General features: G+C 35.2%; 6 protein-coding genes across 9 annotated transcripts in view; 2 read left to right on the top strand and 4 right to left on the bottom strand.

Moving 5' to 3' along the window:
• The window catches only part of LOC108570567 (HIRA-interacting protein 3), a 222,687-nt gene extending 220,009 nt beyond the window's left edge, over positions 1-2,678 (bottom strand). For both annotated transcript variants that reach the window (XM_017932446.1, XM_017932444.1), the window contains exon 1: positions 2,214-2,678. In XM_017932446.1, coding sequence (XP_017787935.1) covers positions 2,214-2,286 — 73 coding nt within the window. In that variant the 5' untranslated portion in view covers positions 2,287-2,678. The remainder of the gene's footprint in view (positions 1-2,213) is intronic.
• Positions 2,679-3,657: 979 nt separating this feature from the next.
• On the bottom strand, positions 3,658-6,211 carry LOC108570539 (BUD13 homolog). Its single transcript, XM_017932413.1, has 5 exons — positions 6,088-6,211; positions 4,359-5,745; positions 4,113-4,267; positions 3,860-4,031; positions 3,658-3,825 (listed from the first exon to the last, which is right to left on the bottom strand). The coding sequence occupies exons 1-5, from the start codon at positions 6,198-6,200 to the stop codon at positions 3,658-3,660; spliced, it is 1,995 nt and encodes a 664-aa protein (XP_017787902.1). The 5' UTR covers positions 6,201-6,211.
• Positions 6,212-7,276: 1,065 nt separating this feature from the next.
• Positions 7,277-18,643, top strand: LOC108570537 (arrestin domain-containing protein 2). Of its 3 annotated transcripts, XM_017932410.1 has the most exons (7): positions 7,277-7,836; positions 9,540-9,664; positions 9,897-9,899; positions 11,509-11,726; positions 15,869-16,015; positions 16,749-16,970; positions 18,201-18,643. In XM_017932410.1, exons 1-7 carry the CDS (start codon positions 7,724-7,726, stop codon positions 18,390-18,392), a joined length of 1,020 nt encoding a protein of 339 aa, XP_017787899.1. In that variant the 5' UTR covers positions 7,277-7,723; the 3' UTR covers positions 18,393-18,643. The 3 variants fall into 3 exon arrangements, with proteins under 3 accessions (XP_017787899.1, XP_017787898.1, XP_017787900.1); XM_017932409.1 differs by lacking the exon at positions 9,897-9,899; XM_017932411.1 differs by lacking the exons at positions 9,540-9,664; positions 9,897-9,899 and having other exon boundaries at positions 7,774-7,836.
• A 565-nt stretch (positions 18,644-19,208) lies between these two features.
• Positions 19,209-20,321, bottom strand: LOC108570542 (UPF0235 protein C15orf40 homolog). The gene is made up of 4 exons (XM_017932415.1): positions 20,086-20,321; positions 19,590-19,680; positions 19,378-19,505; positions 19,209-19,298 (listed from the first exon to the last, which is right to left on the bottom strand). The coding sequence occupies exons 1-4, from the start codon at positions 20,209-20,211 to the stop codon at positions 19,209-19,211; spliced, it is 435 nt and encodes a 144-aa protein (XP_017787904.1). The 5' UTR covers positions 20,212-20,321.
• On the top strand, positions 19,970-21,340 carry LOC108570541 (coiled-coil domain-containing protein 124). The gene is made up of 4 exons (XM_017932414.1): positions 19,970-20,056; positions 20,506-20,670; positions 20,755-21,023; positions 21,110-21,340. Exons 2-4 carry the CDS (start codon positions 20,512-20,514, stop codon positions 21,306-21,308), a joined length of 627 nt encoding a protein of 208 aa, XP_017787903.1. The 5' UTR covers positions 19,970-20,056; positions 20,506-20,511; the 3' UTR covers positions 21,309-21,340.
• Positions 21,341-21,469: 129 nt separating this feature from the next.
• LOC108570552 overlaps positions 21,470-25,896 on the bottom strand; it is a 12,501-nt gene continuing 8,074 nt past the window's right edge. Inside the window, exons 2-3 of the mRNA XM_017932428.1 lie at positions 22,627-23,008; positions 21,470-22,142 (exon numbers count right to left, since the gene is read on the bottom strand). Of these exons, the coding sequence (XP_017787917.1) occupies positions 22,017-22,142; positions 22,627-23,008 (508 nt within the window). The 3' untranslated portion in view covers positions 21,470-22,016. The remainder of the gene's footprint in view (positions 22,143-22,626; positions 23,009-25,896) is intronic.

The following is a 25,896-nucleotide window of genomic DNA, read 5'->3' as shown; positions in this document are numbered from 1 at the left end:
CTTCGTTTCACAACGCGATTCGTAACACGAGAATTTAACTTCCTTGTTGGACAACTTGTTGTTCTATGCTGGGAATCCTTTGATTAAAAACGATTGGAAGAGAATTCATTTTTCAAAGAGATTCAAGGAGATCTGATGATTGTTTCGTTACTGAGATGATGTTGGATAAAAATAGGAAATTTTTTTAGTAAAAAATATTAATTACATTTCTACTTCCTAGCAAATGATACTAATTAATAAACGAAGATGCAATAATTCATTAATAATTATTCATATATTAATACATATTTCATAGAACACCATTAACTAGTCAGAATAACAGTTTCAGAAATGAAAAAAAACATCCATTTTTAGTTCTATTTGGTTATTTCTAGATAAATTGTTGGTAAAAAGAAAAACAAGAATAAAAGTACTCGTAGAATGAAATACCAATTTCGCAAGTACCTCAATTTCATTTTCATTCTCCCGCATGCACGTCTATTCTACAAATAAATATAAATGAACGGTAAATTGCATAGAAATGCAAGTATCGGGTATTTAAATTTCTGTAAATATTTCAGCTCGTACTGCTGAGAAAATATTAGACAATGTTCAATACTACTAACGGTTGCTGCTTAACGATCCAGCCAAAGAATGTTCTTGTGCAAGTACATAGTTCACGATGCAGTTATTTACCACAAAAGACGAGTTGATTAATCAATCAAAAAGGTTAAGCGAATGTTGCGCTACAGACATTTAAAGGTCCTTTCATTTATTTGATCAACGTCAATAATGTTTGACGTTTCGTGTCAATGTTAAAAACAGACACAGCACAGATGCAGAACAATTTGAGAGAAAAATATAAAAAGAAATGACGTAAGAGTTCCGATAATTAAAAGTCTGCACTCTGTTCGTAAGAGAAATTCACATCTTTCAACGGGAATCGAGAAGATAACCTCAAAAAAAAAGAAAAAAGATAAACATTCGCGAAACGTCGAAATTTTCCGCTATTAAAATAAACACGTTTTCCGGCCCATATCGTAAATTCCCAGACAGCGTAATAAAACTAAGAATCCCGTGAAAGTGTGTTTCAGTTGGGTGTAGGATTAAAAAAGTTCTTAATTGCAAGCTTCGTTAGTCAGATCCCGGAGCATTGGGCGCTCGAATGCTTAAATTGCTCTCCGGAGAATTTCAGACTGTTCAGAATACGAATGCCTCCACGCTCGCAAGATCGATTTCATTACGATTTCGTTACTCGTCAGATTCCTACCGTTTCGCGTTCTTTCACGTCACGACCGAACGTCGCGACGACCACTTTTAACATCGAGGGTTGAACAATATTCGGAATAACAACGAAGGACGCGAAGCATTCAAGGAGACCCATAATTCTTCAAATCCCCCTTCGAACGAAAAACAACAACAAAGCGTACGCGGCACTTCCTGCCGCTTGGAAGCTCGCCTTTTTCTACACGCTGGACGAAAACGTTCTTGACCTTCAACGATTAAGCGATTTTCTTCCACGTCTGAGTCATCGCGAAGCGAAATGTAACACAACGAAGATGGAATACAGAGGAGTGTTCTCGAATGGAGATTTAATCTATCGAATGGAAAAAGCGAGTCAATTTGCTGAAAGTTTTTAATGGCCAGACGGTTTGCCAGAAGAAAGGAATATATTATTCATTTCTATGTTTGGAATATTTACGACGGAAATAAGTTGTGTCGCATTTGTAGTTGCGTTGTGGATAAGACCAGTTTACATGTTCTATGTATACCGCGAGGGCGTTTCTAATTGGAAAACGGTATAAGCAAAAGAAAATACAACTTTGAGTAGAAAACTTTCGACGAATGTAAATTGAACGTTTTCTTAAAAAGTTATCGCGAAGCGAGGAACGTATTGAGAAATTTTCACGATGAATCGTGATCGTTGAAAGAAACAACGTTCGTTGGTTCGTTTACTACTAACTTTCGTAATCTCCCGAGCAAAAAACGTACGTATCGATATAATACGTTCTTTTACTTGAAACTACGTATTCTGACAGAATTATGTAAAAAGGTATTTCGTTTGAAAAATAACGCGTGGCAGTTTGTCAATTTAATCAAAAAATTAGAATATCATCTGTATCTAGACAAGTATGCATATTCTCATATATATATTGTAATTGACGTGGACATTTTTTTCCTATATCACGTTCTAACAAGCATAAAAAAGGAATAACAAAAAGTACGTTACTCACCGCCGTTCTTCACGTCCTCCTTCGCTTCATCCCCTACCGGCTGGACACTCTCCTTGCTCGTGTTGCACCCCATTTTCACTCGTCTGTACCTTGTCCTCTTCTTTTTCTATATGTCTTCTCTATCCTCCAATCGCAAACGCCCACCGTTATTCGCGACACTCGCCGTGTAATTCGCGATTACGATCGACTAAGTGCTTTTCTCGTTAACATCGAATCGTCGAATAAGGAACCGAGATTACGTGGAGGCTCGTTGTGCGCTAAGAAAAAACTACCGATACCCCCGGCAAGGACGAATTAGTTAATAGGAAAGATCACAGTATGGTATTTTCGGCGTTTCCAAAAATTTCGTTTTTCCTCTCGTGGCACGGAGGTGAACGACACGCCGTGGTACCGGCTTTATACGTAGCGGTACGTTAGGACGAAAATACAATGATTTTTGTTAGATTGGTCAAACTGGACGTATCGTAAATTCGATCGGTTACGCAGTCTCATCCGTTCGCGGAATTAGCCGGTTAAAAAAAATATATATATTTATATTTAAAACACTGTACAAAAGCTACTACCGGCGAACACTAAACGCTAACCTACGAACGTACCACGAACACAATTCCCGTCGACGTCGCGAGGCGTACTGACACTGCCGACGACCCTGCCCTTGCGTTGCAACTACGCGAGTCGATATATATTCCTTCGCGATATCTGTGTGCGTACACAGGAACGACTGCGTGCGCGCGAAACCAATAACAATGTGAACATCCACGACTGATTTGTACAAACTCGGTATTAAAGGGACCCGAAACCGTTAGGGACACTCTGCAGATTTTAACGAACGTATTTTTTTTCAATCCTTTGAAAACGATAAGTGGATTTCGCACGTTACGTGTATCATCGGTTAACTAGGCGCCACTCCCAACTCTCGTGTACCATCCAAGAAGAGAGTACTTTTGCGAGGTTCGATCGATTTTATAAACGGATACTCCGTTGGTCGCTTTACGCTGTATTAAATCGAGAAACTGGTGGCAGACAGGCGCCAGGCAGCTCTCGCGTTCTTCCCGTTTTCTGGAACAAATATCGATTTCGCGGTTTTGATAATCCCTCGCGATTCACCGCCGTTGATGATTCATATTTCACGGACGGTACTTGCATATTTGTTTGCGTTCCATAGTTGCGTGACTTGCGCTCAGAATCTAACTGACAAATAGCTGTCGGTATTTTTAACGCTTCTTTGTCATGCGCGATTCTCTAGATACAGAGAATTTTAAGGACAAGAAACAAAAATGATTAATAACAAATTTGAAAGGGTGTTTATTAGGTATAGGTAATAGAAATTGTATTTTACAATTTCGAATATATGCTTTCGATTCTCCGATTAACAAATAAAAAGTTACTCATAGTATCGAATCATAGTATGTATGATACATAAAAAATGAGAAACATATACATTTCACATATCAGAAGTGCTCCATTTGTAAGCTTCCTCTTGGCGAGCTACCTTTACATTTTGTGCTTCGAACCATCGTTTTTCATACCCATTACTCCTGTCAACCCCATCCCATCTATGGCCAGGTTTGACACCAAAACGATTTGGCATGAATGATCCTTCATAGGCTGGCTTATCTAAAAATGTAATTGTATGTCATATAAACCATCTGTTTTATTTGCTTTTGTTTAATGTATTCCAACATGGGGTCACCTTCTCTATCTTGCTCTCTAAGCCTTTTGTCTAAATCAACATCATCTGCATATCTCGCTAGAGGTTTACTCATTTCATACAGATCATCTTTTAATCTCTCTTCACGATCCTCCACTTGTTTTAAGCTGATATAACAAGTGTAGGTTCAACATTTTTGTTTCAAATATAAAAATTTTATTTTACAAATTGAATTTTGTATAACTTACCCCCTTCCCCATTTAGCATACTTTTCGTCCATTTCTGCCTGTCGTTTTTGTTTCTCGCGATCTTCTGCTGCTTCCTGTTCCAAGTTACGTCTTTTGCCGGTTTTAGTATTACGTACAATCGTAGCCTGACCCACTCCTGTTACATCTTTACTAAGCTAAAGAAAATATTTTAATGTTTTATTATACGATAAACAATGAAGATAATTATAAAGCAATAAAGATAATAAAGCAAATTTGTTTAAATACCTTGCTAAAGTGTTCAGCTTCTCGCTTTTTGTACGCTTCTGTTTCTTCTCGCAAAGCTTTAGCATTTTGCAATCCTGCTGTTTTTCCGTCTAATGTTTTTTTCATCCGTTTCTCGTTATCTTCTTCATCATTATCTCTGTGCCTTGACTTTGAGAAGTCCTCTCTGTGTGACTGATGTTTGGAATCATAATCATATTTATTAGTATATTTATTTGTTTTAGATTTATAGAAATCTCTGTCATCTCCTTCATATCTACTTAGATTTGTATCCACATCTCTGTTTCCTTTACGAGGTGGACTCATGTCTGAATCATAATATTTCCTGTCTGGTCTAGAATTCTTTTCTGAATATTTATGACTTCTACTCCTTTCTACTTTTTCATCTCTGTGTTTATGTTGCCTTAATGGACCCACATCATTGTGCCTAGTTCTTTTATCATCAAAGTGTGAATTTTGACTGTGTCTATATAAGTTAAGATCAGGCTCATCACTTTTACTCTTGTATTTAGAACTCACATGAACATTTACATTTTTTTCATACTTTCTTCTATGTGGACTTAAATCAGAATCAGAATCTCTTCTCCTATGTTTATGTTTTTTGTTCTTTCTTGGTGGACTATTATCTGAGTCATAATTTTTATCTTTTCTAATTCTTGGTGGACTCGCATCAGAATCTGAATCTTTTCTATTCTTTCTCAAAGGACTCATATCTGAATCCATGTCCTTCCTACTTTTTCTGGGAGGACTTAAATCTGAATCATTTTTATCCTTAGGCTTAATTTTATGAGATTTATGTTTTTTACTTTTTCGTGGTGGACTTAAATCTGAATCATAATTTTTAGTCCTTCTGGGTGGACTCAAATCAGAATCATCAGATACCTGTTCTTTCCTCTTTGGCTTTTTTTTATTTTTATGATGTGGAATATCTATTTCTTGACTACTGTCATTGTCACTATCACTTTCTGGAGTCTTATGCTTAGAATTATGCTTTTTGGATTTTAATCTAGGTGGGCTTAGATCGCTATCTTCATCCCTTTCCTTTTTCTTATGTGTCTCACTTCTGTGCTTTTTAGATACTCTTGGAGGAGACAAATTATCATCTGAATATTTCTTTTGTTTTCTTGGTAGGCTTAAATTTTTATCAGAAACATTTCTAACTTGTTTGGATTGCTTATTTTCTTTCTCTACACTAGTAATGGTCAAATCTCCATCATCCTCATTTGCTATAATTTTCCATCTTCTTTTATCTGTGAAATCAACTGGTCCACGTTCATCCACAACACCAGCAATTTGAGGTGCATCTTCTACATCGATGAAAATATCAAATTCATTCTCTGCGAGTGGTCTCATATTCTTCAGGTCTATATCATCATCAATGACTTTTACTCTGGAAAACACATCTCAAAATTTGTGCAAAGAAATGAATAATCTTCGGGAATATGTTATTATTCCCTAAATTCGTTAAAATCGATTATCGATTTTATAATTGGTCTTAAAACACGGTATTCCTTTTCACATTTAAACATGTCTTCGGTATTATTCTATTATTAAATTAAGGAAATGACAATAAATGAAACAAGTTTTTTCACAATTCACTGTACAAAAGTTTCAAAATATTTCAATTTAACTGTCCAGGAAGACGGGTGAAACAATTACTATAACCTAAAACACAAGGGTTTCCCATTGAAACTGCCCAATCAAACTACAATATTTGCAAATTGAAACTTACGTTCTTGCTCCCATTTTCATCTTTTTCTTTTTCTTTTTCTTCTTGTCATCGGTACCTCCTGAAGCCAAGTACTTCTTCAAGTACTCTTTTTGGTCTACAATTTTCTTCTCCATAACAAGTCCTTCGATGCAAAAGCTAACGCGCAACTGCATGTTAGACGAATATTTCGTGCCGCGTCCACACGAGGGCACTGTATGCGCCTTTTAAATACTCGACAAGAAAATGGTAATTTTATAAACTTGTAATCTTTCAACATATTAATTAATAGTTTTTTTACTTTTATTGATTCAAATGTAATTTATATAGTTTAACCAGTTAAAATTAAAATTTGTTTAGCTATAGTACATATAGATCAACCCTCAAAGTGTATAAAATTACGTTTCTTCCTTAAATGTTACATATAAAATCTCATTAAATTTGTAATTTATATATTATTGCGTACATTGAAATTATAAGATATAATATCGAATATAAAAGTATCAGAAAAAGCTTCAAACTAAAACATTTAAACAGAAAGATCATGACTAGATTGGAAATAAAACACCTCAAAACTGGAAAAAGGAGATTGAAATAAAATATGCCGAGGAGATGTTATACAATTATCTCTTTATTTATGCGAAGGCTTACAAGTTTAGAAGCAGCTGTGAAAATAAGAGATCTAAACCGTTAGCATAATAGCGAACTGTTGAACGAGACGCGGGTTATCAGCACAGATCCGTGCACATTGAAGCGCGCAATTATCGAACACCCGCTGAAAATCTTTCATACGAAAACCAGATATCTAATGAACATTCCCATGTTCGCTTAAATGCACACACATTATATACGCGTAAAATAGCGCCTATATAGTTTTCATTCGGCAGTTGGGTTCCCGGTGAATTCATGTACCGTACCGACCTTATCGGCCGAGCGCATCTGGCCACGGGTTATAGGGAACGATCCGCGATGCACCGTGCCAGACGAACCTTATCGACTTTATTCATCGACCGCGGGTACAGTCCGGTTAGCAAGGTGATACAGCAACTCTGGGAATCAAGACGATCTAATCCGGACTTGGTGCACGAGAAACTGGAAGCGGTTCTCCATTGGTCGTTGGAGGAAAGCAGGTAATTACGTCGGTTGGAGGTGGAAACGACGACAGAGGTAGGGGAGCGAAAGTGAACATAGCTCCAAGAATGGGCAGGAAGAGACGGGCTCCTTGGGCCTGCGGCAGAATGTCTGACGGATAATAACGTAGGAGTGTTGTTATCAACGTTTTCGTCTATTTCGTCGATGCGACTGCGTCTCCGTGTTTACTGATTTAACTGCTCGAAAATCACCTACCGACGAGGAGTACGTGGAAAATGAAAGTGTGCAAGAACGCGATTGTTCGATCGAGAAAAGCTTGGCTGGCCGAATGAGATTCCGACAACGGTCCAAAGAGAGAAACGTAGCGTGTGCAAGGTTATGGGCGTGCTGGTGGTACGATCCAGTGTGTGCCAGTGATTCTCACTGACATGCATGCGGTCCCCGCCGGGAAAAATTTCGTGCTCGCGACAAGTCAGTGCATAATCAGTTACCGCGAAGCTGTTCTGACGTGAGTGTGATCCGTCATACCTGTTGCTGATCCTTCAACACCATCGTGCCGCATAAGACCATGACGCGAAAGCTGAGCAAGTTTTTGATACTTTTCGACAACACGAACCTCTTATACTTTCCCGGTCACTTTCTGTCCGGCCGGGTACTCATCGAACTAGACGATGAGGCCTAGTAAGTATTTACAAGAAAATTCACCTTAATTTTATATGGAATTTAATTATAGATTTTTTCGTACAATTTCTCACGAATATAATGGGAAATCTAATAAAATAATTATTTTAGTATAATTGGTGATTTCTATAAACGCATTATTACAATGAGACAGTCTCTCAAGACAGTCCATTATTTGAGACAGTCGACTTTTTAAGACAATCGATTATTAACGAATACAACGTAAATAAAACGGAACCATTGATAGAAGATTTATTTGAAACGAATTATTCTCGAATTGACAGACTTTCAAGTTTTAATATTTTTGACACTTGCGGGATAATCGAAAGCATGAGAAAACACGTATACATATTACGTGAAATAATTACATTTCGTCAGATTTACCTTAATCGTGACTAGTTCGCGTAACGTCTTCTGTTGTGCTCGCTGAAGGCAAATAACTTTCACAATGCAAATCAGTATATATCTAGCGACAGTACGATGACTGATTATACAAAGTATGTATCTAAGATTATGCACATATATTAATCAATGTAACTTATGCACACCTTTCGATAGATTTTGTCCTATTTACTTGCACCACGGGTAATAACATCTAGGAACGATGCAATTACAAGCTTCGAACGAAATTCTTCACTTTGTCAGAAATAATTGGCTACAGTGTTGGTAACAACGTTTCCCGTTAACGTACACTAACTTTTTCCACCACGTAATTACACGCAACGCTCTGAGAATGTTAATTCAACGTAAGAATTTCCAAGGTGTCAACGATGTTAAACTACTTTCTAGAAAGTGTAACGAATAATTATCGATACGTGTGTAAAACGAAAAGAAATTTCCCTCACCTTTTTACTGTGTCCATTATTCACTATCTTTTGGATCGGTAATGGTGGCACATATTTTACAACGCGTTATACAGGGTGGGTCGCGTAATTATTTTCTCTAGCTTAATTTAAATGAATTCCAAAAGTGAATAATATGGAAAAAAATTTTTTCTTATAAATGCTATTTTTCTGTTTTTTTTTTCAAGGTCATTTATGTTTTCTTTACACGAATATATAACTTTTTCTGTTGTATGTTGCAGCAAGCATTAATATGCAGTTAAACACGTAATATAACGTGACCTTAAAATGACCTTGGACTCTGAAATTTTAAATCAAACGTGAAACTTCTTTCATTTTTTGCCATTTCTTCCACCAAAAGAATTTTTTCTTCTGTTTTACTTGGTCCATCCTGTATATTATATTTCACTCACACTTTCGGTAATTATTTAACATTTGTTATTTTAGTGTAATCACTGCAATTGATATAAATTCCTTCAATACCTATTAACTTTGACTCATTTTCAATTTAATAATTATTTATTGTTTTCAATATTTCAGCACTATCATTACCAAATTTCTATATCAAAGTAAATTTCTCTAAGGAAACAAAAAATGACCAGAACTTATCGGATCGATGCAAATCATTTATTATATCAGTATAACCACTGCAGTATTTAATAACTGAAATAAATTCCCTGGGTACCTACTAAACTTCGACTGATTTTCAATTTAACAATTATTTATTCAATCAACATTTCAGCGCTGTAATTACCATACTTCTATATCGAAGTGAAATGTCTCCAACGCGAGAAAAAAAAAAAATGACGATTTATTGCATCGATGCAATCGCACTATAATGATATGTTCGGTGTGTCGCAGTGTTTCAGGATTGCATTTTCATGTGATCGGCGAAGGAGTGGTGCGTGTACGTAGCCAGCGCGCCGAGAGGGTTTACGACAAAGAAAACTACATAGATTTTCGTATGAGATTACTGGGTGAACCAGGTAATGAAAAGAAATTGCATTACGGTATATTTAATGTAGCCGTTAAAAAGGAAACAAGCACAATGTAGTTCGGATAATGAGTACTGCTTGATAAACCCACGACCAGTAGTATTTTAACAGATTAAATTAACTTCGCAGAGTTTATATAGATGTGTTTCTCGTAATAACTAAGTTTCAGGATTAATAATACTTATACTTATTTTTCTTTTTTTTTTTTGTTGAACGAGAGTAGATCGTGGGACGAATGGAATTTTAGGAAATAGATTCTTTGAAGTTGCCGAGTATTGAATTTTGAGAAAAAGGAACCTGTTGATGGACTGAACGGCTCTATCGCCAGAGTGCAGTTATCTGAATTAATTTCATTTTCGCTGAACCATTTTGTCCAGATACTATTAATTCATTTAGCACGATACTGGGAATACATACTGTAGTATCCGTATGTGGTTATTGCGATTTTATGTTACTTTCATTCGAGTGAACAGCACTTTATTTGATTAACAATTTTGTAATTTTAGATATTCGTTCTGGTGAATTCGTTGTTGCTTTTTTGTTACATTGTTACAATTTGATGTTAAATTTTATTCAAATATTGGGCTGAAAAATTAATCAAGGAGAAATTGTAAGAATAGTTTTGCGAGCTTAAACGCTGTGAAAGTTGGAAATTTTAAAAATCATATATTTGTTTTGAAATAGTTTTGTATAAATTATTAAATTCGACTCACGAAGTTTATCGACAGATTCTTCTTCACCTTGCGAAATATTATTCTTTTGTAGCTCTGTTTAGTTTTTACCGAGGCGTCTAAAAATAGGTAAAGTTTGGGAATTTTTTTTATAGGTAATTACCGAAGGAAAAGTTTCAATTTTTTTCAAAGGATATAAATGTAACCTTCAGCTTTCTTCTCCAATTCTAAAAAAGTGAAAATGTTACAAAATAGAGAAGTTATTGCGAAATTTCTCCTGCTAAAACATCGATTGCTGACCGCCATTGCCGGGAAGGATTGGAACGTCTGAAATAAAAAATTCCTTTTGATTCGTAAATAAAAATGTGTTACCTACAATGTACTGTAAGATTTTTTCGATATCTCAATTATTTAATATTTTAGAAACTTTTTTTGGTAAAAAGAGGTTTCTCCTCTTCAAACTGCTACCATTTCTATAATAACTACAATTTCTGGAAAATCTTGCCCTACATTGTTGCTAATACATTTCTATTTATGAAACAAAAAGAATTACTTATTTCAGACGTTCCAAGCCTTGCCGACAAGAACGACCTGCAATCGATGTTCTAACAGAAGATGTTTCGCAATAACTTCTCCATTTTGTAACAGTTTTACTTTAAAAAATTGGAGAAGAATGTTGATAGTTACATTTATACCCTCTAAAAAAAAATGGAAACTTTTCATACAGCAATTCCTATCAAAAAAATTCTCAAACTTCACCTATTTTTAGAAGTTCCTCAATTATCGAATAACTCCTTCATCTCCCAACATTTTCACTTTCCAAAATTTGCAAAAAAAGCCAAAAGCTACATTTATATCTTCAAAAAAAAAAAAAGAAAAAATTGAAACTTTTCATACAGCAATTCCTACAAAAAAAAATTTCCAAACTTTATCTATATCTAGACGCCTCGGGATTTTATTTACTCGACCATTTTCCCAGGCATATCTACAAATAATGGTACAATATTTCGAGCCCGTCGATATTTCAATTCCACATCCCACCGGTATTGTAGAAATTTTTCGCCGCGCAAACGGCGCACCTGCAATCCACGCGTCGCATAATAATGCCAGAACTGTTCTTCTTCGTTCTCTGTTACTCGCTTGTACGACGACACCGGAATCCAGGAGAAGGTCCGTCGCTGCTATCGCCGGGGATCCACAGCTTTCCATTCAAATTAGGCCTGCCCCTGGGCCTACCGTCTACTTTCTTGGGTAAGCACGGCTGGGTGCAATATTATTGCAAGGCTGCGCTTCGGGAGCCTGGCGGACTGACGCACAAGAATCAGCAAGTCTTCATCGTGATGAACCCCATCGATTTGAATTTAGAACCACCGATACTCGCGGTGAGTCCCCTCGCTATCTCCTCTTGCATTATGGATCGTATCGTATCTGATATTTATATGTTCCCTTGTTAAATAATTACAGAGTTTGGATAAAGAAATCGTCGAAGAAACAATTAATGTCGAACCGCACGACGTTCCCATCGTTAACGATCGTTATGCCTGAGTTTCAGGCGAAACGTTTCTTTGTACGAAGCGGAATGCTTCTTTTTTCTTTAGTAGACTGTTCGCTCGTTATTATTGTTTCTTTTTTAATTGACGGATGAAACCATCGACACGTCGATTATTAATGTGCAAATATACTTGGAAAATTGGTACATGGCTTCTATGAGCTGAGATGGAATTCTTTATAAAAGTAATTTTCGAATTTGGAATATTAATATTAATTTTAATTTTTTATTTTTTCGAATTTTCATTTTTTATCTTTCTTTTGAACTAATATTGTTAAACATTGCAGCAGATATACTGTAATATTTATAGAATGTCCTGCAAAAAGTGGAATATTTTAGTTTTTTCTCTTTCTTTTGCAGTAACATACCTACTTACTTATAATGTATTATTATTTTCCGAGATATGGAAAAGATAAATTTAACACTAGAACGACCGGCCGGGCAAAATGATCCATTAGCAACTTTCTAAAAGTGAATTTTTATGTAACTGAAACATGATTGAAAAATTAGATGCATATCGTTGCAAAGGATAATACTTACCACTATGGAATGTTCATTTTTTTTTTGGAAAAACAACACAGTAATAGTATATAATTTTGTTGAAAAAGAAAAATTAATATTAAAATAACTACAAGTTCTAATCTTAAGCATTTAAGTCCAAACTTATATTTTCACATTTTCAACAATCCAAGAAATATTCACATAGACACACAAAAAATCTTATTTGACAAATTATTAAAAAATGTTTCATTGCAACAAATGCAATTTTCAAATGAGCCATTTTAAGAACCACTCTTCTTTATTTTTTAAATGGAAAGACATGATTTAATATTTAATAAAGACACCAAAGACATCAAAACAGTAAAAAAGGCATCACAAATTCCAAATTTGCAATTTTTTAATTTTGGGTTAATTAAATTCGACCCAAAAAGCGACGTCGATGGAACTCAATTTGTATCACATCTCCCTTATTACGTTAAATTGTTACATTTTACCGTATGAAACATTTATCAGACGACACTGCATCGAAATTTTCGTTCACCGTGTATTCACGCAAATGAACTGCAAATTCATGCAGGCGATAACTTTATGGCGACTATGACGATCGTGCTTGTTTTGAGCATCGCTCTACGGCTTACGCTTTCTACCCCAAGCGTGCAATTAGACGAGCCCTGACGCGCGCATCCTAAATCGCGAAACATACTCCGGTCGGTTGATTTTATTGCGATTACACTAAACGCGGTATCACACGCGTAACGATTTAATTTGTAATTTCGCTGCACGCAAACAGCCGCCGTTTTATTTCTAATCGTCATTTCACACGGTTTTGCACACTAACCAGAGAAACGTCTTCGAATATCGAAAAGCACCGGTCGTTTACTTTATTCCATTAATAAATTCAGTAACGCGCCTTTCCATTTAAATTAAATTAAAATTTGTCACGTGAAAATTCACATTTTTGCCGTATGATAAAGTTATCAAAATTTCATTCCTTAACCCCTTAAACTATGATTTCTTTTCTGACTTTGCAGCTAAGCGTCAGCCATTTAACGTTTTAGTACTATATCGGGTGACTAAAGCTGATTTGTTACGGATTGATTACATTTAGTAATCTTCAGTCTTGCGAATTAAAACGAATGTTAGGTTTACGATGAATTTTTCTTACTAATACAACTATTTTTCTCGCATCTTCGCCCGAATCTCCGCCACGAGTCTGACAGGTTGTCATATGTTAAGGGGTTAACGGAAGAAGCAAATCGAGACGAATCGAACGAAAGTGATAAGACAAAATTGAGAAAGTTTGTCAATTTCAGATTGATTACAAATTTCTTCCTTTTCTTCTCTCCCCGGCGCGAATTTCTTCGAAATAATAGCAGCTGCTGTTTAAAATAATTAAACGTTCTTAAATGTGTATCGTTGTTATCGCGCGAGTCATCGCTGAAATTATGCGAGGCATTAATGCGATAGCACAGAAATTAGTCACAGTCAGATTGGAACGATACATTCCGAGATTTCGAGTACACTTCACGTGTTTCACGATCCATTTAACGGAAGAATTCAGCCGCCACACTTCTTCGCTCCTTCGTCGAGATAAAAAATAAGAAGAAAAAAGGAACAGAACATTTTTCAATGCACGCTTTCTTTCTTCGGCGTGTTATTAAAGAGAATACCAAGGTATATTTTACCATAACCGAGTTCTGGATAGTGGTCACCGACCTGTGTAGAAAGCGATCGTGATTCTTTTTCACTTCCTGTGGCAAAATTTCATTCCTTCGTGAAAAATAACGAAAAAATCAGTTCTTATTTCTCGTCGATTTATTCTTCACTTTTACCCTTTAGTTTGTATTATTGTATTTTAACTGTTCAGATATTTGCAATTTTACATCGTACATTACGAAATAACGACTCCTTTCGTTGTATTTTTTTTTTTTTTTTAATTGCAAAATACACTTTCTTTTCCTGTTATCTTTGTGATGATTGTTGTGCAAGCGATGTGTTAAATAGGAAGAAGCGTGATTTATTGCGCGATTTATGGGAAATATAACGTGGTTCCTGTTTACACGCTGAAAGAAATACCATCGCGGCATGTAACTTGTAATGTAAGATAATTATTACGTAGGCACGTGATATTCAGCATCGAACACGACCGCATTGTTGATTCGACTGTATAGTCACATTCATTGCACACGCCTTGCATTGCATAATCGAGAGGTCTCCGAGTGATAGCTGATAGTATTGATCTCCTGTCCGGTGTAGAAATAGATGAAACTTAAAGATCCAACGATTGCAAAAGTATGAAGTATTAGTTTCTTAGAATGCGTCCGAGGCGACTGTAATTGCATAGTTCTGCAACAGCTATTCGTTCTCGCAATATTAGAAGTTAAACAATTACACGCTGAAAGTGTTTTTTATTTGAAATCTAAAAAAGGGTAATTTTTTTTTTTTTTTTTTTTTTGATCGAATGAAATTTACGTTTCGAGATCAATGACAGTTTTGAAGAGATAGAAATTTGGTTAAATTATGCAAAATTTGTCGATTTTTTTTTATTCTTTCGCGACCGGTGGGATATTGATGAAATTTATTGTCTAAGATTAATCGCAGTTTTGGAGCGTTAAAAGTTTGGTTAAGATATGCAAAATTTGTGATTTTTTTTTAATTTCAATTTTTTGAATTTCGACGGGACACATGTTACACTTGAGTATTCGAACAGAAATTGATTTCAATTTGACAGGATGATTGGTAGATAAATAAAACATACTTTGAAAAGATCATTTCGATACGAAAAGGGTTAAAATGTGATATTAGCGAAACAAGTAAATGTGAAACGCGCATCTTGATTTAGAAGTAGACAATTTTTAAACAGTCTGAATGTGATTTGAACATCGATGATTTTAGTTTTGTACGATTTTTTTAAAATATTTCTTTCAATTGAACGCAAATGCTGGTGCACTGAAATATAATTTCCACAATACGTTGGAAATAGTATAGATAATTTGATATAATAAATTAATACGTTCTCGTATAATTTTCCACATTACCGACATTCAATCCTCGACCACTTCTGTTTTTTAATCGATCAATCTGCGATCAGTTGATGAATTTTTAATCAATCTATTTAATTGATCATCTACTTTTTAAGTACAGACAAATTTTTCAAATTCGACCAATACTCCAGAGATGTCACAAATAAAACTGTCTAATAAACCAGAATGATACAAACATATTCTTTCCATTTAAATTGCAAATTTATCACATGTTACAGCTCTTGATTATTATATCAAGATTATTGCAAATTATTGATCTTGAAAATTCATATTTCTTCCATATGATAAAATTATAAAAATTTCATTCCTAAAAAAAAAAAGAAAGCAAAGTGGACAAAAGTAATAAAATAAATTTCAAAAGAAGATCCAAAAGGTTTATTAATTTGAGATCGACTTAAAAATTTTTTTCATTCGTTTTTCTTTTTAACAGCAACCAGCAAGGCAAGAAATCGAGCAACGAGTCGGGGTCTCTTGTGTCTCTGGAGGTCCTGTGTTCTGCAGGGTGAGCCTCGACAGAGGCGGCTATGTACCCGGTGAAACTATCGGCATTTCAGCGACTGTCAGCAATCGAAGCAAGGTATGTATCGTATTTCGATTTGATGGCTAACCAAAAGAATTTCTAACATGGAAATGGACTCAGCACAATATGATACTATCGCATATTTCTCCATTCGAGCGAAACGTGAAGCAAGTCGATAAGCTATTAACGAAGAAATTCGTTTAATACAAAAATGCGATATTTGTATAAATAATTTTTCTATTTATAAAATTCAGGATTTAATTCGTTAATTGTCAAGTTTTTTGATATTTTACCTAATACTCCATTTTTCTGGTATAATTTCAGATTATGAACTATTTTTCCTTTGCAATCTATACGAGACTAAAAATGTGACAAAAAATAATTTGATTACTTATGAGACACACGATACCTCGTACAATTAATTTGAGAATCCTTCAAAGTTTGAACATGCTCCAGAAATTATATTAAAAACGCTTACGCCAGATTTACTCGAAGAAACGTGACGCTCTAGTTATCTGCAATTCCAATTATAAATAAATATCCACGGTGCTAATTACAGCGTAAAATTACGCGGCGTCGTAATGAAAATGATTTTCTTCTTTCCACGTGAAATATTGCGATAATATCGCGACAATGAAAATCGACGCTAATATCAACTGTGCAGCGCAATAATTTCACCGTTACAAACGTCGCGTTACAACAACAACAATCGTTATTCTTGTACACGACACGGGTAAATGATGCAAGAACCACGTTTAAGTATACATTCAGTATCGAAGTGATTCAACAGGTGACAATGAAATCGACTAAAGCATCCTTGACCGAAACAATCCAGTACCTGTGCCGTGGTAAAGTGCTCGCGAGCGAGACAAGAGAGTTGGCAAGTGTTTCCAGGGGGAAAATCCGTCCCGGAGAAGGCGAGGAGTGGTTGAACGAGCAAATGTACGTACCTCCTTTGCCGCCCACCAATCTGCGGGGCTGCCACCTCATCAACGTTCTTTATCACGTCTACGTGAGTAAAAGTGCCGTTTCGAGTGTTATTACAATAATTGCAATTACGCGTAACACCACTAATGCGCTACTCTCCCACTCACTCACGCTCTCTCTCTCACACTCACTCTCTCTCTTTCTCTCTCTCCCTTCACTCACTCACACTCATTCCCCCTCTCTCTCACTCGGTCACACTCACTCACACTCATTCCCCCTCTCTCTCTCACTCGGTCACACTCACTCACGCTCTCTCTCTCTCTCACACTCATTTTCTCTCTCTATCAAACAAACACTCACCCACTTACACTCATTCTCTCTCTCTCTCTCTCTCTCACTCATTCTCTCTCTCTCCCCCTCACCCACACTCATTCTCTCTCTCTCCCCCCTCACTCACACTCATTCTCTCTCTCTCCCCCTCACTCACACTCATTCTCTCTCTCTCCCCCTCACTCACACTCATTCTCTCTCTCTCTCTCCCCCTCACTCACACTCATTCTCTCTCTCTCCCCCTCACTCACACTCATTCTCTCTCTCTCTCTCTCTCTCTCTCACTCACTCACTCACTCACTCACCCACTTGCTCTCTCTCCCTCCACTTGCTTCATTTTTCCCCACAAAGGCAGCGTGCTTGAGGCCATTTGCGGAAAGCACCGAGTTTCTTTTGTACGTTGCTCTCCTTTTTTCAATTACGAGAATACGACTCGTTAAGTTTAAACGCGAAGCTTCAATTATAATTCCCGACGACTGGTCTGCATCTTTGAATTGAAAAAAAGTCGGTGGGTAAATATTTACGAATGGTATTGTATATTGGCAACGCTTACGGCAATTTGAGCAAATAAAATTGAAGATGAATTGTGCAGTGAAGTTGTATTGCAAGAAATAAGAACTGTACCATCAATCTTTGAAGATTTCTTTTCGCACTCGATGCACATCGATTTTCCTTGTCGGACAACTTTCTCGACTTCACCGCCATATAACTTATCAACTGACCTTTTATCCCAAATACATACTAGCACCCTGAGCCAACGTCTGCAAAAATGGAGAATGTAATAAAACATTATATCATCGCTCATCCCCTAGAAAGACCCTTACACACGTATTTCTGTAATACCAACCAAACGTGTCGGTAACTAAGAGAAATTTTGTAACTTACAATTATTTTTTAAAAATATAGCTGTAGTTAAATTCAAATTACATCGAATGAAATTTCACTGTTAAAATGTGTAAAAAACAAAAATTTCATTTTGTTACAGTTTGTAATAAGTCCGAAAAGTTTGGACAAAGAAATCAAGCTACAAATACCAATCGTCCTGGCCACTTATCCTCTGAGACAGGAAGGTGCTCCAGCGGGGACAGCGCCATCGAAAAGAGGAGCACATTATCCGTCAACATTGCCAATATTTCGGCCATGGCTGGACGATAAAGCTTTCGAGATACAGGAGTGAAGGTTTAATTATCTTTCACCGACGACCTTAATATACGGATATAAAAAATCGTGTCAGAAATCGTTCCGGAATCGCTTTTGGGACAACGAACGTTGAAGATTCCGGAAAACGCTACGAACTTAAGAAAATTAACATGCTTATAACAATACTTATCACAGAGTAAACGTAACTTAATAAACAGATACATTTATATTTTTTTAACTAGAAGAAATTAAAACGACAAACGCTAAAAGTACTTACAAACAACGAACACAAACATTATTTTCATACGACGTTTTTAAATGCTTCTTCTATTACTAAATGTGTAGAAAATATATAAAAAGTATATGGAAGCAGGCAAAAACTTAGATATACAAGTTTTAAGTATTATATTGCATTATATGTTGTTGATACTTTGTAAATGTCTATGATGAATGGAAAAATATTGTTTACAATATTTTAAATATGTTAAAGCATTGATAATATTTCAAATATTCGATAAGATATTGTAAATGATACTTTTTTACGAAAGGATAAGTGTACGTCAGAAGAATCGATATACATATATATATAATACGAAATCTTTATTAGTATATATTTCATTGCTGAAATTAATACTGTTATTAACGAATTATTTGTATGGCGTAACAGTTGTACAAAGTTACTTTTTTATTGTATAAATTAGTTGAACATGTTATATTGACATGATTGCCATATTTATGTACAGTAAATATGACTTATCAAAAGAGAAGAAAGTGTAACATTATATGCTTTATACAAAATAAGTATTATGATAATAAAAGATGAAAGTAGGTTAACGGTAGATTATTACGATTTTCAAGTTCCCATTTCTTCCTTTAATTTTTCTAAAACTTTTTCCACCGTGGTCCCAGACACTACTACAACTTTTTGTCGGCTTTTCGAACCCTATAAAAGATGATTTTTTAAAAAGATGAAATTAAAAAAAAAAAGAAGTGAAATTCGATTAATAAAATATTGAACTAACTCTGTTTAACGAAACGTCAGACTTTCTCATTCCCAATATACAAGCTAAGTATTTCACGAGTTCCGTATTTGCTTCACCTTCGACCGGAGGTGCGGATATTGCGACGCCCACCGCATCGTCAGAAATATCTATAAAGGAATTCACTACCTTCCAGTACAAAAATCCAATTTTCTACTTTTAATTTTAATTGAAAAATTGTACCGTATAATCACCTGTTACATTGTTATGTTTCGCTCCGGGTTTTGCTTGTATTTTTATAGTAACGTTTCCGTCTTTATCTACGCTTATCGGTCCCTTAAGTTCCTATGAAAATTTAACTATTCTTTACGAAAATGTCGAAATACACGGTATAAATTTTACATACGTGTCGGTTTCAAGAATCGTACAGAATATATTTATAACATTGATCATACGTTGTGAATACAATATTACAGAAATATTAATTTTTTTTTATGCCTTTTTAATTAGCAAAGTGTTTATTTCTTTCGAAAGAAATTGGCATTTTTGAAAAGCATCTAGTGAGTTGCAAATATAATGTTGCCAATCGTGAATTCGCAAGCGACACCTAGTAGTATTAAATATAAGTAGAAAGTGTATCATAGAAAATGTCATGTTATTTTCTTAATAGGTGATCAAATCACAATCACATTTCAATTTTTAATCCTCGTAATCGAAGCCGGTAAGCTACAATTTTTATTATTCACTGACCTCCTTAATCGCCGCTTTTTGATTTTTTCCAGCTTTCTTTGATCCCTGTTTCGACATTGCGCGAGTATTTGTAAAATATTGTAAAATTTTTCTACGTAAGCACGTACTTCCAGAGTACCACGTCATTTATAATTTGTAAATCACTTGCACCATATTTTCGACTTTGGTAGCTTTAATTAAAGATGATTTTAATGATTCTTTAACCTCAACGGCTTTAGCTGACCGATACATCTGCGCACGTGTAGCAGTACTGCCAACTAAACCATAGTGAAATACTACATTCCCGCGAATTCTTAAAACGTTCGATTTTACTGTTTTTTGTTTACAATAGTAATACCGAATTTTCATAACTAAATAGATAATAAGAAAATTTGTTACTAACGGATTTCTAATTTATATTACAATTGCGATAAAATTTAGGTCAATATGCCAAAAAAATTCGTTGGTGAAAATAGCAAAGCTGCCGCTGCTCGAGCAAGGAAAGCAGCGGCAAAAGAAGCCGAAAACACGAAAAAAGCTCTGGAAGCGGAAGAAAAAGCTTGGCAAGATAACGATAAACAGGTGTTGAAGAAGAAGCAAAGACAGGTATTTAATTAAGTAATGTTCATTAAATTCTATTCATTCTGTTAAAATATTTGTCTTGTATATCATTTGTATTTCATTTTGTAGGAAGAACTTGAAAAGAAACGTCAGCAACAATTGGAAAAGAAAGCAGAAGTTAAAGCTATACTTGAAAACGAAATGGCAACTATAAAGATAGGTGGTAAACAGCCTATATCAAAACTAAGCAGAGCAGAAATACTTGCTGAATCAGAAAAACGAAATCAAGTAGCAATGAAAAAGAAAGAAGATGAAAAACCAATTGAGGAAAATTTGAATAGGATAACACTAGAGGGTGAAACTGCTCATGGTATAGATGAAGCTTTGTCTGTTTTAAGGTAACATGATTGCTGAACTAACTTTTTAAGTGTAGATTATTTTTGTACCATAAAAATACAGAAATATTACTATTATTTTTTAACAGTACAAAAGAACCAGAAATTGATCGTCATCCAGAAAAACGTGCAAAGGCCGCATATGCTAGTTTTGAGGAGAGAATGATGCCCATGGTCAAGGAGCAGAACCCTACACTCAGGTTAAGCCAGTTGAAACAAATATTGAAGAAGGAATGGATGAAATCACCAGAAAATCCACTCAATCAAAAGTTACTCCTAAATCGTTGATATTGAATCATAATCGAACAGAATGCAATACATATACGACTGATTAAATGGTTCCGAGGAATTCGAGGAATAAGACTCATAAATATAATCATGAATGGATCAAATGTCTGTACACAATTTTATTGTAAACGAATAAGTTATACTCCTGTAGAATACATAAAATAACAGTGTATAAATCATCTTTGGTATAACTTATACGCTACTACATAGCCTCTAAATTGTATTTTATAATTTCATTTACAAACGAACCTTCGTTAAGGCCTGCGTAAATACGAATAAACAGTTTAACAATCGTGTACATGTTTTGGCACAGTTACTATGCAGACTTATATAACTTCTTTACAAACGCGAATATCTTATTAGTTATTTTTTCAGCTATACAATATTAAACAAAGTTCGTAGAAAAAATAGTCGTACAAAAAATTGGTTACTTCATTGCAATTGTATAAAATAGTGTTCTATACAAACGAATTTTCACCAGTATAGAATCTAGATTATGTACAATAGATCTTAATCTTTGTCTCAATACGTTCAATTCCTCGCAGCAAATTCAGCACAAGGCACCACAATTTTTGTCTCTCTTTATCATGTACAATGAGTGAAATACCCGTACAAAGAACTTGATTTAAATATAATATTACTACATAATAACATACATAATCCACATATTTTCCTTCATGTGAACATATGTACCTACTTATTTTACCGCTACCATTTCTTGTTCTTCCATAAGTCTATGAAACAATGTATCATGTGATTTACTTGCTCCGGGCAATCAGTCATAGGAGTATGGCCAGCAGTTGGAATCGCCTCGAGGAAAGCTTTCAACATAGTCTAAAACATTAAACGTAACAATTACAGTTAACACTGGAAACGTAATAAAAATTATTTTAAAACTATCTGGACTTTCTTTTTTGACCAACTATCTTCTGTGAGCAAGAGTGATTTAAGAGTATTTTATAATAATAAAATTGCTGAGAAAATTTTTAGTACAAATGGTTATAATACGTAAATTACATTCACGACCCCGCAGTACAATTGCAAGGAAATCTTATAAAATATTAATTACATATTTATTTAAACGAAAGTGTATTAGAATCTGTATCTTTCAAGACCTAAAATAAGACCAAAAACGAATATTTCTTAATTTTCTATCTAAGATACTAAATTGTTTCGATTCTTTTAAATATATAATCTCGTCAAAAGTATCAAACATAAACCAAATAATTTTACTATCCTTCTTACATAAATAGTTTCATCAAAATTTACGAGAAACACTTCATTCCAGAAACAAAAGAAATTCAAGAGAAACACAAACCCTTTCCATCTGACATTCCTGTACGAGTGACACTTTGTTATCTCTGAGGCCGTGTATGAGTAGTGTCGGTGTGCATATCCTTCTATGGAACACGTAGTCTCCTTCCGGCCAGACCATGCCGTCCAAAACGTATTTCATGTGCGAGGGCCATTGTTCTGGTGGCTCGGGGCCACAGTAAGGGTGTTGACGGCCCCTCGCGGAATATAATATATCTCTGTGAAGGCCGCACATTAAAAAGGGCGCTAGGATAGCTCTGAGGCAACAGTGGCCAGCGCTTTCGGTGCTTGGAGCTGTTAAAGGCGTTGGACCACCTCCGGATATTAGGACTAGTTGATGAATGCTACTGTCATATTTGCAAGCCAAGGCAGCCGCGAAACTGCATCTGTAATGAATCGAGGATGATGCAATTACTTTATCATTGCATGAGTGGTTAAATACTTTTTGCAAGCGTTATTAACACGCTTCCTTCAGTTTATAGTCGGAGCATTCAAAAATACATCGTACGGAAAGTTAGGTTAGGTTGAAATGTACTTTTTCAAATGAACACAGTTGTGCCATATTTTGTTGCAATTTTCCGATAAAATTTTTTATTTATTATATTTCAGTTTTCCTTTTCTTAAATTAATTATACGTATTTTCAAACCCATAAGACAGAAATTCGAATTTTCTTTAATTTTCTTGACAACTGTTTCGATAAATCGATAAAGTCATGCAATATAATAAAGATTAGTATCACCAATTTTGCAAAATAAAGTGTATAAAAAATAAAATTGCCATTAATTTGTAGATTGAGTAAAATATGAATAATCCTCAATCAGAGTCGTTAAAATATCAAAATATAAATAGTAACAAAGAAACTAACGACTTTATACTGTCTCGGATGCGTTAACACAGCAATTTATTTTTCAGAATTATTAAAAAATACAATTCTCCAATTTACTCATTAATAAACGTCGTTCCATCATTTCAAACAAGTTCGTTTATCAAAGAACATCACTTCCACACAATGTACAATGCAACAAAGCGGCATAAAATTCAATGAAGAGAAAATATGCAACACGGTAGATTAGTCCGTTTGTTTCAGCGGAATTAAACCAGATTCAAGCTCTGCGGGGCGTCTTTGTGCGGATTTTAATAGCATTCTGAAAGACTCATTAACGAAATTCAGAAATCCCCCTGTAATTTATACACGTGTCGGCCGCTTAATGTCCTTTCCCCATATAATTCATACCGCCACACGTTTATAGCGGTCTTAACTCATTGCCGCAATTTGTGTAGAATATAGGTGTTAATTTTTGTAACTGAACCGAGAAAGACGGCTATTGAAGCGTGTATATATATGTATATATATACGCTGGTTCGTGGACTTAGCCACAGCAGCCTACATGTCATGTTGCAATGTCGCGTGAAGAATTAATAGAACTCGCCCCGTTATTACGGCATCGCCTCGTGTAGGTCGTGATTGCGGGCTGAGTGACCGTATTCATGAGCGATTTGCACAATAAAAGTCAAGGAAGCTTTCGTGGTATATCTCGTAAAATCATTATACAGCGGTCGTATAATTTCAGTTACACCTGTACTACGTGATTCAGAAAACGTAGTGAAACATAGTTTACTCGTTTCGATTATACGAAGATATTTGGTGACATTTAGCAAGTTTAAGATATCGACGATTTTTAACCTTTTTTATCTCACGGCTCGCATAAACTAATTACTAAAACTCTGCATTATATTTTTTCGTTGATTTGATAAAAAAGTATAGGTACATTTTTGACTGATTTACAAAAAAAAAATAGTATTTTTTCTGTTACTTTTTAAATTTGTATTGGGTAGTTTTGGAGAGTGCTGGAGAGTTTTTTCGGAAAAATTCGTAATCGGTGACTGAGATGCTAGAATTGTCGCGGCCTCTAATGAAGGTTAGAGGTAGAAAATTAATTAGGCAGATATCGTAATAAAATGTACCGGTAAACAAGATTTCTTCTTATATATATACTTCATAACTGCTAATAAAAAGAGACTGCTTAGCAGGGAGAAACAGAAATAAGGAACAGTGGGGCAGGATGAGTGATACAATCGAGCATAGGATGACTATACATGCAAAAATAAACCGAAAATGAATAAGATTTTTTCATAAGAATCTCAATTTTCGAGAAAATTAAATTTAGAGATTCAGATTAGGAAACTCTTTTTATTTTTCCCTTTTTCCTTAATTCTGCTACCTTTGCGAACTTTTAATGGAAAGAAGATACAAAGATAAAGGCGAACGTCGATTTTATCGACTGAAAGAGAGGAAAGGGGAACAAATTTCCCCGTCGTTCGATTATCACTTATCGTACGAAGAACAACAACAGATAGGAGACGACGAAGGAAAACATTTCGATTAAAATACTCCTCGCTTATCAAAGGATAGATCAAGAAACAGAGAATGTCAGTGGTAAGAAAGAGAATCAGTGACACGCTCACCTAACGCAACTGGAGACGCGTTTCCTAAGAATCTTTAGCACAGGCCATCTTGCAGATTTACGAGTAATGCCTATATAGATAAGATACACACTGTATACTCGCTGTATGTTGCAATTTTTCCCTCTTCTTCTCCCTCTCTCTCTCTATTTCCCTCTTTCGTTGCGTAAAAATGTAAATGCGAGGATCAAGCATAGATGGCTATCCTCTAGTTTCAAAAGTGAATTGATACGGATCAGGAAGTGTGCAATAACACCGCGGTCTTTGCAATTCAAATGATTTCGTTTCAGCTTCGGGACGTATTTAGCTTGAGAGTTTAATGAAAGCTCTTGGTATTGGATCAGGTTGAAATTGAAGTCGATGTTTTAGTTATGAATCACTTGAACTTAGTATTCATTTCGCGATAGGCAGATATTGGTTAATTGGGTCGGTGAGTTGGAAGAATGGTGTATAAGTGCGAAATTAGCCATTTTCGAACAATGTGAAAATTAAACGTGAAATTCGTCGAGTTACAGGGTAAGACCGGGAACGGTGCAGAAGAAGTTTTTTTTAGATTGATTAGTGGGTAAACAGTGTTTGTCGTGGACTTGGCAATAAATGAAAGAAAAATTTAAGATGTGATCTAGGGAATTAAATTTTGCTTTTTTGTATGTGTACAGTGAAATCACCTGATGAATCCATCTGCTTCCGGTGAATTTAAAAATTAGAAAGGTTAAGAATTTGAGAATTTGAGATTTTAAGAATTTGAAAATTTAAGAAATTGAGAATTTAAGAATGTGGGAAATTAAGAATTTGAGAATTTGAGAATAT

Source organism: Habropoda laboriosa, unplaced genomic scaffold, assembly GCF_001263275.1.
Source record: "Habropoda laboriosa isolate 0110345459 unplaced genomic scaffold, ASM126327v1 scaffold61, whole genome shotgun sequence".
Classification (NCBI taxonomy): Eukaryota; Metazoa; Arthropoda; class Insecta; order Hymenoptera; family Apidae; genus Habropoda; species Habropoda laboriosa.
This window is presented reverse-complemented; position numbering and strand designations above follow the sequence as displayed.

Excerpts from the sequence above, each read along its gene's own strand:
- LOC108570539 (XM_017932413.1), bottom strand. The coding sequence starts at position 6,200 with ATGGAGAAGAAAATTGTAGACCAAAAAGAGTACTTGAAGAAGTACTTG. Across the intron at positions 5,746-6,087 it reads ATGAAAATGGGAGCAAGAAC|AGTAAAAGTCATTGATGATG; the intron begins GTAAGTTTCAAT and ends TGTGTTTTCCAG. Across the intron at positions 3,826-3,859 it reads AAAAGCAAATAAAACAGATG|CCAGCCTATGAAGGATCATT; the intron begins GTTTATATGACA and ends TTTTTAGATAAG.
- LOC108570537 (XM_017932410.1), top strand. The coding sequence starts at position 7,724 with ATGACGCGAAAGCTGAGCAAGTTTTTGATACTTTTCGACAACACGAAC. Across the intron at positions 11,727-15,868 it reads TAGAACCACCGATACTCGCG|CAACCAGCAAGGCAAGAAAT; the intron begins GTGAGTCCCCTC and ends TCTTTTTAACAG. Across the intron at positions 16,971-18,200 it reads ACGTTCTTTATCACGTCTAC|TTTGTAATAAGTCCGAAAAG; the intron begins GTGAGTAAAAGT and ends ATTTTGTTACAG.
- LOC108570542 (XM_017932415.1), bottom strand. The coding sequence starts at position 20,211 with ATGACGTGGTACTCTGGAAGTACGTGCTTACGTAGAAAAATTTTACAA. Across the intron at positions 19,681-20,085 it reads AAAAAGCGGCGATTAAGGAG|GAACTTAAGGGACCGATAAG; the intron begins GTCAGTGAATAA and ends AAATTTTCATAG. Across the intron at positions 19,299-19,377 it reads CTGACGTTTCGTTAAACAGA|GGTTCGAAAAGCCGACAAAA; the intron begins GTTAGTTCAATA and ends CATCTTTTATAG.
- LOC108570541 (XM_017932414.1), top strand. The coding sequence starts at position 20,512 with ATGCCAAAAAAATTCGTTGGTGAAAATAGCAAAGCTGCCGCTGCTCGA. Across the intron at positions 20,671-20,754 it reads TGAAGAAGAAGCAAAGACAG|GAAGAACTTGAAAAGAAACG; the intron begins GTATTTAATTAA and ends TTCATTTTGTAG. Across the intron at positions 21,024-21,109 it reads GAAGCTTTGTCTGTTTTAAG|TACAAAAGAACCAGAAATTG; the intron begins GTAACATGATTG and ends ATTTTTTAACAG.